Genomic DNA, 12073 nt, shown 5'->3' with positions numbered 1-12073 from the left:
CTGTGAATCATCTTTCTGCTGCTAAGGCCTCCCTGGACAGGACAGTGCCACGGTCCCTCTACTCCTCCTTTACTGGACAGACAGCCATCCTGTATGAGCTGGACGAGTGTTACTGCACGTCGGTCTGTTTCTCGCTGGAGCTAGACTGGTAGTAGTCTCGGTCTGTCTTTCTCTGGAGGCTGGAGCTAGACTGGTAGTAGTCTCAGGCTGGAGTTTATGCAGTGCTACTATAGCTAGTCATCTACCCAGCCACAGGGATCATGGAGGGGGGAATGATGATGCTGAATGTTGTAACAACGCTGAACGGTGGATGTTCTCTTGTAGTGGACAAGAACAGACCGAGGGCGACACCACGGAGCCACCCACAGCCTCAACAGCAGTCACCAGCGCCACTGCCACCCCAGAGGGATGGGCATCCAGACCTGCTGCTGGCGGAGGGCAGGGCGGGGGGCATGGAGAGCTACCGGGCACCATGTGAGAGGAAGAACCAGAGCCTCCATCAGCTCCAGGGACTCCTGGCTGCAAGTAACTGCAAATTTGAGGCCATTGTGGTGGTGCTGCAGCAGACCCTGGCAGAGGTAGGAAGCATACCTTTTTTCTTTAATGTTTCTGTATGGATGTCTTAACCATACACTTAGACACTCAATTCTGGTACGGATGTTATTGTTGCTTTTTATACTAATAGAAATGAAGACATTGAGAAACTATTGTAATTTAGGACATTAGATTACATTAAGAACCAATCATGTTGCTCACGCTGCTTGGTTACAGCTCTTGATCGGTATGAACTGGGTGTGTGAGTGTTCAGCTCACTGTTTGTTTTTGTTTTCGTTCTCATGGTTGAGCGTTATCATTGGAACTAGAGAAATTACATCTTACCACAGTGTACTACAGATGAGCTTATCCTATCCTTATCCTAACTCTCCTCTCCCTGGCTCACAATACTACCCAGACCAGCCACCACCCTCCATGTTGGTTGCTGCAGCACAAGTTATGGTCATACTGGAGGCGTTATTGTTGTTGTTGCTAATATTATTATTATTATTATTATTATTATTATTATTATTATTTTTATTTTTATTCGTTCCAGTCACAGGCAGCAGAGAACTGGAAGGAAAGGCGGCCAAATGAGGTGTTGGCTTTAGGGATGATCAGTGAGATACACCTGCTGGAGCGCGTGCTACGTGTGGGTGTTGCCATCGTAACCAGTGAACTGCGATAAGACGGAGCTTATGTAGCGAGGGCCAGCCGACTAGAGCATACATGTTGCAGTGGTAGGTGGTATGAGGTGCTTTGGTAACAAAACGGATGGCACTGTGATAAACTGCATCCAGTTTGCTGAGTAGAGTATTGGAAGCTATTTTGTAGATGACATCGCTGAAGTCGAGGATCGGTAGGATAGTCAGTTTTACTAGGGTAAGTTTGGCGGTGTGAGTGAAGGAGGCTTTGTTGCGAAATAGAAAGCCGACTCTAGATTTGATTTTAGATTAGAGATGTTTGATATGTGTCTGGAAGGAGCGTTTACAGTCTAGCCAGACACCTAGGTACTTATAGATGTCCACATATTCTAGGTTGGAACCTTCCAGGGTGGAGATGCTAGTCTGGCGTGCGGGTGCATGCAACGAACGGCTGAAAAGCATGCATTTGGTTTTACTAGCGTTTAAGAGCAGTTGGAGGCCACGGAAGGAGTGTTGTATGGCATTGAAGCTCGTTTGGAGGTTAGATAGCACAGTGTCCAAGGAAGGGCCAGAAGTATACAGAATGGTGTCATCTGCGTAGAGGTGAATCAGTGAATCGCCCGCAGCAAGAGCAACATCATTGATATATACAGAGAAAAGAGTCAGCCCAAGAATTGAACCCTGTGGCACCCCCATAGACTGCCAGAGGACCGGACAACATGTCCTCCGATTTGACACACTGAACTTTGTCTGCAAAGTAGTTGATGAACCAGGCAAGGCAGTCATTAGAAAAACCGAAGTTACTGAGTCTGCCAATAAGAATATGGTGATTGACAGTCGAAAGCCTTGGCCAGGTCGATGAAGACGGCTGCACAGTACTGTCTTTTATCGATATTGTTTAGTACCTGAGGTGCACCCGTGACCGTCTCGGAAACCAGATTGCACAGCGGAGAAGGTACTGTGGGATTCGAGATGGTCAGTGATCTGTTTGTTGACTTGGCTTTCGAAGACTTTAGATAGGCAGGGCAGGATAGATATAGGTCTGTAACAGTTTGGGTCCAGGGTGTCTCCCCCTTTGAAGAGGGAGATGACCGCGGCAGCTTTCCAATCCTTGGGGATCTCAGACGATATGAGAGGTTCAACAGGCTGGTAATAGGGGTTGCGACAATGGCGGCGGATTGTTTCAGAAATAGAGGGTCCAGATTGTCAAGCCCAGCTGATTTGTACGGGTCCAGGTTTTGCAGCTCTTTCAGAACATCTGCTATCTGGATTTGGGTAAAGGAGAAGCTGGGGAGGCTTGGGCGAGTAGCTGCGGGGGGGGGGGGGGGGGGGGCGTAGCGGAGCTGTTGGCCGAGGTTGGAGTAGCCAGGAGGAAGGCATGAACAGCCGTTGAGAAATGCTTGTAGAAGTTTTCGATTATCATGGATTTATCGGAGATGACCGTGTTACCTAGCCTCAGTGCAGTGGGCAGCTGGGAGGAGGTGCTCTTGTTCTCCATGGACTTTAGTGTCCCAGAACTTTTTGGAGTTAGAGCTACAGGATGCTTGAAAAAGCTGGCCTTTGCTTTCCTGACTGACTGCGTGTATTGGTTCCTGACTTCCCTGAACGGTTGCATATCACGGGGACTATTTGATGCTATCGCAGTCCGCCACAGGATGTTTTTGTGCTGGTCGAGGGCAGTCAGGTCTGGAGTGAACCAAGGACTATATCTGTTCTTAGTTCTGCATTTTTTTGAACGCCGCATGCTTATCCAAGATGGTGAGGAAGTTACTTTTAAAGAATGACCAGGCATCCTCAACTGATGGGATTAGGTCAATATCCTTCCAGGATACCCGGGCCAGGTCAATTAGAAAGGCCTGCTCGCAGAAGTGTTTTGGGGAGCGTTTGACAGGCAATGAGGCAGTGATCGCTGAGATCCTGATTGAAGACAGTGGAGGTGTATTTGGAGGTCCAGTTGGTCAGGATGACGTCTATGAGGGTGCCCTTGTTTACAGATTTAGGGTTGTACCTGGTGGGTTCCTTGATGATTTGTGAGATTGAGGGCATCTAGCTTAGATTGTAGGACTGCTGGGGTGTTAAGCATATCCCAATTTCGGTCACCTAACAGAACAAACTCTGAAGCTAGATGGGGGGGCGATCAATTCACAAATGGTGTCCAGGGCACAGCTGGGAGCTGAGGGGGGTCTGTAGCAGGCGGGAACAGTGAGAGACTTATTTCTGGAGAGATTCATTTTTAAAATTAGAAGTTCAAACTGTTTGGGTATGGACCTGGAAAGTTTGACATTACTTTGCAGGCTATCTCTGCAGTAGACTGCAGCTCCTCCCCCTTTTGCAGTTCTATCTTGATGGAAAATGTTATAGTTGGGTATGGAAATCTCAGAATTTTTGGTGGCCTTCCTAAGCCAGGATTCAGACACGGCTAGGACATCAGGGTTGGCGGAGTGTGCTAAAGCAGTGAGTAAAACAAACTTAGGGAGGAGGCTTCTGATGTTAACATGCATGAAACCAAGGCTTTTTCGGTCATAGAAGTCAACAAATGAGGGTGCCTGGGGACAAGCAGGGCCTGGGTTTATCTCCATCACCCACGGAACAGAGGAGGAGTAGAATGAGGGTGCGGCTAAAAGCTATCAAAACTGGTTGCCTAGAGCAATGTGGACAAATAATAAAATGATCAGATTTCTGGGCGTGGTAGAGTATATTCAGGGCATAATGCGCAGACATGGGTATGGTGGGGTGCGGGTACAGCGGAGGTAAGCCCAGGCACTGGGTGATGATAAGAGAGGTTGTATCTCTGGACATGCTGGTTGTAATGGGTGAGATCACCGTATGTGTGGGAGGTGGGACAAAGGAGGTATCAGAGGTGTGAGGGGTGGAACTAGGGGCTCCATTGTGAACTAAAACAATGATAACTAAGCTGAACAACAGTATACAAGGCATATTGACATTTGAGAGACATACAGCGAGGCATAAAGTAATCGCAGGTGTTGATTGGGAGAGCTAGCTAAAACAACAGGTGAGACAACAACAGCTAATCAGCTAACACAACAACAGCAGGTAAAATGGCGATGACTACGCAGAAAGGGTCGGATTAACTACACACAGTCTGAGTTCACGGCCGGGGCAGACAGATAAAAAAACAGAATGGAGTACCGTGATTAATGGACAGTCCAGCAGGCATCGGCTATGTAGCCAAGTGATCATAGTGTCCAGGGGACAGCAGTAGATGGAACTGGGTGATGTCATTGGCATGTTTTCATTAGATTTCCAGTCCGTCTCCATAAACACAGTGTAAAAACAGCCACTATCAGACCCTGCTGGGATACATAGCTTCACTATATATGCAAAAGTATGTGGACACCCCTTCAAATGAGTAGATTTGGCTATTTAAGCCACACGTTGCTGACAGGTGTATAAAATCGAGCACACAGCCCTGCAATCTCCATAGAGAAACATTGGCAGTAGAATGGCCTTGCTGAAGAGCTCAGTGACATTTAATGTGGCACCGTCATAGGATACCACATTTCCAACAAGTCAGTTTGTCAAATTTCAGCCCTGCTAGAGCTACCCCGGTCAACTAGGAGCAACAACGGCTCAGCTGTGAATTGGTAGGCCACACAAGTTCACAAAACAGAACTGCCGAGTGCTGAAAGGCATAGCCCGTAAAAAACGTCTCCTCGGTTGCAACATTCACTACCGAGTTCCAAACTGCTTCTGGAAGCAACGTCAGCACAACATTCACTACAGAGTTCCAAACTGCTTCTGGAAGCAACGTCAGCACAATGACTGTTCGTCGAACTTCATAAAATAGGTTTCCAATGGCCGAGCAGGCTCACACAAGCCTAAGATCACCATTCACAATGCCAAGCGTCGGCTGGAGTGGTGTAAAGCTCACCGCCATTGGACTCTTGAGCAGTGGAAACGCGTTCTCTGGAGTGATAAATCACGCTTCACCATCTGGCAGTCCGATGGATGAATCTGGGTTTGGCTGATGCCAGGAGAGTGCTACGTGCCCAAATGCATAGTGCCAACTAAGGTTTATTGGAGGAGGAATAATGGTCTGGGGCTGTTTTTAATGATTCAGGCTAGGTTCCCTTAGTTCCATTGAAGGGAAATCTTAACGCTACAGCATACAATTACATCCTAGACGATTCTGCACTTCCAACTTTGTGGCAACAGTTTGGGGAAGGCCCTCAGCATAATGCCCCCGTGCACAAAGCGAAGTCCATACAGAAATGGTTTGTCTAGATCGGTGTGGAATAATTGACTGGCCTGCACAGAGCTCTGACCTCAACCCCATCGAACACCTTTAGGATGAATTGGAACGCAGACTGTAAGCCAGGACTAATCACCCAACATCAGTGCCCGACTTCACTAATGTTCTTGTGGCTGAATGGAAGCAAGTCCCTGCAGCAACGTTCCAACATCTAGTGGAAGGCCTTCCTAGAAGAGTGGAGGATGTTATAGCAGCAAAGGGGGGACCAACTACATATTAATGCCAATGATTTTGGAATGAGATGTTTGACGAGCAGGTTTCCACATACTTTTGGTCATGTAGTGCATTTCACTTAACCTTGGCCAGATTAGTGCAAACTAACTTTAGATTTGGCCTTGCTGATATGCTTCAGAAAATGTTCGTACTAGTGCGTTGAAATTTTTCAAATATTGAAAAACGAAAAGATTTAAAGTCCTCTATACTTATCTTATCATGCGCGCGCACACACACTCAACAACGACAGTGTATAAAGTGACAAGCTTCCTCAGAGGACTGACCATTTGCTCTCAGCACTGTCATGTGACCTTTCAAGGCTTTCATCTTTACACTATCATTTATACTACCATATTGTTTGACCTTTCACCTATACATTTCCATGTTAGATAGACTAGGAGCGTAGTCTACAGTATTAGATTAGGCAGTAGTTCACTAGAGTTACAGGGCTGTGTCCTTAAATGCACTCTTTTCCCTCTATAGTCCACTACTACTATAGGGTAGTGCACTATAAAGGGAATAGGGTACCATTTGAGAGGCTACCACAGGTCCTTTTGAGGAAATAGCTGACTTGCCAAAGCCCCTTTGCCTCCAAATGCAGGTGTTTTTCTTCCCCCTTCATTATCCCTGCTGCCTGGTTAAGGTCTTAAACACTGGGTGACTGCTGTGTTTCTCAGTGATGGTGACACTAATTATCAGCCTGCTGTGGTTGAGACTTCCGCTCTCCCCTCTTCATCAATAACAACATATCATTCACTGTCCATGAGAAACTGCACTGAGACTGATCCTGGTACAGAGATTATTTCTAATTGTCACTTCCAAATGAGTTGTTATTCATTAGCAGTTTATTAGTTTTTATGCTCGCTGTTTCTTCACAGAGAAGGGAATATCAGTTACTTGGACCTGTCTCTGGTTCTGGCTGTTGTCAGACTGGGGTTGATACAGTGAGGTAGACGTCATGGCTGTGTCTCAAATGGCACCCTATTCCCGCCTGCATAGGGCTCTTCCCTATGGGCCCTGGTAAAAAGTATTGCACTATGTAGGGAATAGGGTGTTCCATTCGGGACTCATACCATGTCTGTTAGGCCTTTCTCCCGGAGGCCCCTTATCTGACATCACTGCCAGTCGGGCCCTGAGCTCAGCTCCTGATACAAACCAGACACTGGATGCGTCTGGGTGATCATTTACGGCATCTGTGGGTGCTCATATGCCGTAAGCATTAGTGTAAAGTGGATTGTGGATGCGTGTATTCATGTTCAGCTTTCTATAGGACATTAGTGGTGTGTGGTGAATCAACCAGGGGTGTGCTGTCATTGTCTATTTTAGAGACCCTGTCTCTCTTGATTGGCAAAAATGAATCCACCCATTGGACTTGGGATAAATGTAGCCTACATGCCTGCAATTGTCCAAAGTTGTTTTTCTAGGCAGCAGTAGCCAGTACTGGAGGTGTGTTGACAGATGTTATCCTTTGGGGAACAGTTCTGTTGCTGTGGTCACTTAGAATCCAGAGAGGGAGAGTTTCATAATTTGTGGATGGAGAAATATGGACTCTGGATAAACTTGCACCATTCTTGTGAAATTATTTTTAGCTGACTCCCACCCCCCCACCACCATCTCCAGAACCCTGGCAGTACATGTCAGAACATGGCTACATTCCATTTGTTGAAAGTTTAGAATGCATGTGTAGAGTGATTTAGGAAAGGGACAGAGACTGGGAGAGTTGACAGATATAAGGGCTTTCTTTATCACCAGACTGCTGTCAAAACACTGATGAAGTACATTGAGGTTAAATGCTTATTGTTATGCTGAAGCCCTGTCAGTTAGACGAGCTCCTTGTTCCAAAGATGTCGATGATTTCAAGAGTTACTTTCCAAACACACACACACACACACACTACATTCCGTCTCCGTGGTATCTCCAGTCTCTAAAGTTGGACTCGGGTCCTTCTGTTTGGATGGACGGTGGATGGGCTGTGAAAGTGATTATCTGAACCGGCAGAAAAACAGCAGAGTTCCTGGTGTCTGTGATGGTGGAACAGCAGCTGTCTCAGCTCCCTCTGTCCCCCTCTCTGACACAGTGACAATCACTAGCTCCTGCACTCTCATTGGAAGTCCTCATTAGAGATCTATTGACAGGTTTCAACAGGTTCAGTATGTGGGTGTTATCAGTATGTCACATTGCCTTATTTAATTATCATTACAAGGACTCAATGGTCCAATGTCACTTTGATCTATTGGGAGTATATGAATAGGCTGTGGGTGGCACTTGTTCTGTTGGGGAATCAGTCTGTTTCTGAACACTGTGTACAGTATTGGAATCTGTTAGCCAGTCAATAGGCTAGGAATAGGTTGGGCCTTGCCATGTCTGTGTGAGAATGTCCCAGCTGTTGACTTGATATGGTTACGAGCCACAACCAAACACTGGAAAAGGTGGTGTGTTGTTGAGTTCTGTTTCTTATCACCTGTTTAGGTTCCTGCCAGCACTGGACATTGATTACCGTAGTATCTGTAGAAGAAGAGACCGTGGTGGATTCAAAAGTGAATGTTAATTACTGTATGTAAAGAATATTACTATTTAAATAAGGATGTTCGATAATAACCCTCCATTATTATTGTCCCCCACTTTCCAGACCTTTCTATGATCATTTGTCTGCCTGCCCTTCCTTCCTCTTCCTTTGTAGCTACAGATGTAGGGTCTTAATTTGAGCCAGTTTGCTACAGCAGGAAAATTATCCAGCAGCAAAAGGACATGTGAATTATTATGTGAACTATAATTAATGGACATTTTTGTAGAAGTTTTTTATTTGGGGCAAATCAAGTCTGAATTTTCAAAATAGAAATTACAAACTCAAGTCTTTTTAACTCAAATACACTACAAGTTTGCAAATTCTCAGCAACAAAAGAGTAATCAAATTAAGATCCTACATCTGTCTTTTTCACATAACATTTCCAGACCATTAGATCTAAATGTGGATTGATTACTGGAGGTTTTATTGATCTCGCGGAGGGTCATTGTATACCTTATATATGATATCATTATGGTGGAGGTCTGGGAAATGTAGACATTCAGAGACGAGGGTAGCGTGTCCTCCAAATGACATGAAGTACTCACATACACTGAGTGTACAAAACATTAGGAACACCTTCCTAATATTGAGTCGCACCCCATTTTCCCCTCTGAACAGCCTAAATTCATCAGGCCATAGACTACAAGGTGTCAAAAGCATTCCACAGGGATGCTGGCCCATGTTGACTCCAATGCTTCCCACAATTGTCAAGTTGGCTTGAAGTCCTTTGGGTGGTGGGTACACACAAACTGTTGAGCATGAAAAACCCAGCAGCGTTGCAGTTCTTGACACTCAAACCGGTGCACCTCGCACCTACTACCATACCCCGTTCAAAGGCACTTAAATCTTTTGGCACTTAAATAATACCGCGTTCAAAGGTACTTAAGTCTTGCCCATTCACCCTTTGAATGACACACATACACAATCCATGTCTCAATTGTCTTGAGGCTTAAAAATCCTTCTTTAACCTGTCTCCTCCCCTTCATCTACACTGTTCTGAAGTGGATTTAACAGGTGACATCAATAAGGGATCATAGCTTTCACCTTGTCAATCTGTCATGGAAAGAGCAGGTGCTCGTAATGTCTTGTACACTCAGTGTATTTGTTCAATTAAACTGAAAAGGCGTTTGACAAATCAGACCCCCAGTAAGATTACATGTGGGGCCCACCGCAGACAGACCAATAATGATTTGTCTATCATTGAAAATAGGAGATAAAGGCAAATGTATTAATTATCAGCTTTCTGTCATACTGTCCCAATAATGATACTAGTTCATTCATTACCATCCCTCTGTCATGGTGTCCCAATGATGATACTAGTTTATTCATTACCAGCCCTCTGTCATACTGTCCCAATGATGATACTAGTTTATTCATTACCAGCCCACTGTCATGCTGTCCCAATGATCATATATCTAGCTGGCACTGAATCTACTGTATGTTAGAGGTATAGGATAGAAATGGCATAGAAATATGATATAAAAACAATGATTTAATGTATGGTGGAGGAAGGGGGGAGGGGTTGTGGTAGTAATGAACCCTTCTTCTGGTGTCGTCCCTTGGGAATGTCACTGCACAGCCAGGCCCTCTCCTGCTACTCAGTGAGGTGTAAATGCCTCTGTCCGCCTATTGTCAGGAGGCCTTTATGTATGAATGCATCCCAAATGGCACCCTATTTCCTATGTAGTGCATTACTTTTCACCAGGGCCCATACGGTGCACTATAAAGGGAAATAAGTGCCATTTTGGATGCACCCTATCTTATTTGCTCCGCTCTGCCTTTTACCACTGCTGCCTGCTACTACCACCACCTTAAAGTGACCTCCGCTCAGCTGTGAGGAGGTTGTCCCACTCTGCAGTCTGTCGCTCTCTTAGGGAGAATATGGTAAAGCTCTCAGCACTCAGATAGCAGGGCCAATGGAGTGCCGCTTTCAGTCGTGCCTCAGTCAGATGTAGTTGGAGCAGTCCTAGAGAGGAGTGTGTGTGGAGGTGGTGTCCACCTGTGCGGCTGTCATTTGTGTCTTGGTGTGCTGGGCCTCTGTAGCCTGGGGGAGACTCCCTGAGGCTGGACCATGGGCTGCTCAGGGAGCAGAGCGTGCCTTAGCCCTCCCTGCTCTGGAGACCGGGTAAAGGACTTCTATCTTTTGTTCTACTCTGTCTGTAATGGGGATGGGGAGCAGGGGACAGGAAAGACTGCTAAGTCTGTGTCTCACTGACCCTTCATTAGAGGGTACGATTTTTTTATTTTACTTGTCTGTTCTGTGCCTGACTCATTAGCCTCTGTCTATTTTTTGTGTTCTGTTATCCTTCTTCTCTGAGGGAGATTGTTCCAGGACAGTAACAGGGCCTGTGGTACTCAGTTGGAGCTGTGTCCGGTGGATTTGTTGAGGAGTATAAGACCGGTTAGTGGGGGATTCCCTCTGCGTCAGTTTGGGAGGAGCACTGCAGCTAGGGCAGCCTCTGTAAAGATGGGGAGAGAGCGAGTAGGGGAAGTAGAAAGAGGAGAAGGCAAGGAATAGAGAATGTCAAGTAGCTGGGGGTAGAGAGAATGGGTGTTAGGGTTTCTGTCTCAGCTCAGTTGCATAGGGGTTGGGGGGAGGGGGCTTTGCCTGACATGTTTTGCATTTGTTAGCTGAGCTGAGGAGCAATATAACTGTGCTATTTGGCTCAATATCCTGTTAATGAAATGAAGCTGAGATGGAGAGGTCTTGTACACTAATTAAGCTGTTACTGTCATTGGATTCATCCCAGAAGTGCTTGTCATGAATCAACAATATGTGTCTGTGTGCATCTAAAATGACCATATAGTATTCGAAAGGATATTGAATTGAAAGCTGTTATACGAATTACATTTTTTAGGTTCTTCTTACTGAACTGTGTGTGTGTGTGTGGGGCTCAAGCCTGTTGCAGTGTGCCAGCGAACCAAAGCCCCAAACTGAGTTTAAATGACCACTAACAGTGTGTTTGTTTCCCAGCATGATGAGGTCATTAAGCAGCGCAGGGACCTGTCCCAGGAACTGATGACCTTGAAGGTAGAGCTCGGTAAGTAAGGTCACCACAGAGACAAACCTAACCGCTTCGGGGTTAACTTTCCCCTGGGTACAGATCTAGAATCAGCTTCTCCTCCCTCAATCCTAACCTTAACCATTAGTGGGAGAAATTATACACTGACCCAAGATCAGTGTCTAGGGGACATGTCAATACTTCACTACGTTTACTTAAGCTATCACTACGGCTAACATTAAACAGATAGGGCTCAATCCTACTTTGTTTTGTTTGTGCAGCTATTATTTGTCAGAGCACTTAGCACTAGGCTCAGACCCAACCCTTAGCACTAGGCTCAGACCCAACCCTTAGCACTAGGCTCAGACCCAACCCTTAGCACTAGGCTCAGACCCAAGAACAACTCGTGGGCTTTGCCTTGACAGTGATGTTGTGCTTTCAGCGTGTGGGGAGGAAGCTCAGAAACCATCTTTGTGACTATCTTTTGGAGAAAAAAACATTGCTGCCATGACTGAGTGTAATAAGCAGCTTAAGTCTGTCACAAGCCCAAACAGTGGCAGTGTCATCAGACAGTTCTTCTATTGCATGTATTCCCTTTGCCTCTTATCTGCCCTGTAATTAGATTCTCCCCCTCCTTCCCTGGTTAATTTGTTCTGTCCTCCACCGAGGAGAGGATGGGACGCCCAGAACCGACGTAGTATAGAAGTGTGTGTCTGCTTTATTAGCCCCGGCTTCTGTTCTGAGTGTGTCTGATGCAGCATGTTCCCTTGAGGGTTCTTTAGGTTAGTGTCTGGCCCCCATAGGGGCTGTTAGCGTTAGCAGCCGGCCCCCATAGGGGCTG

The 12073-nt window shown here is 46.0% G+C and overlaps 1 protein-coding gene across 8 annotated transcripts in view; it reads left to right on the top strand.

The window, feature by feature from the left end:
• Positions 1 to 12073, top strand: part of mtus1a (microtubule associated tumor suppressor 1a) — a 56028-nt gene that overhangs the window by 28870 nt on the left and 15085 nt on the right. For all 8 annotated transcript variants that reach the window (XM_031789805.1, XM_031789803.1, XM_031789804.1 and 5 more), the window contains 2 exons: positions 325 to 578; positions 11205 to 11271. In XM_031789805.1, the coding sequence (XP_031645665.1) occupies positions 325 to 578; positions 11205 to 11271 (321 nt within the window). The remainder of the gene's footprint in view (positions 1 to 324; positions 579 to 11204; positions 11272 to 12073) is intronic.

Source organism: Oncorhynchus kisutch, linkage group LG15 (assembly GCF_002021735.2).
Source record: "Oncorhynchus kisutch isolate 150728-3 linkage group LG15, Okis_V2, whole genome shotgun sequence".
NCBI classification, from domain to species: Eukaryota; Metazoa; Chordata; class Actinopteri; order Salmoniformes; family Salmonidae; genus Oncorhynchus; species Oncorhynchus kisutch.
This window is presented reverse-complemented; position numbering and strand designations above follow the sequence as displayed.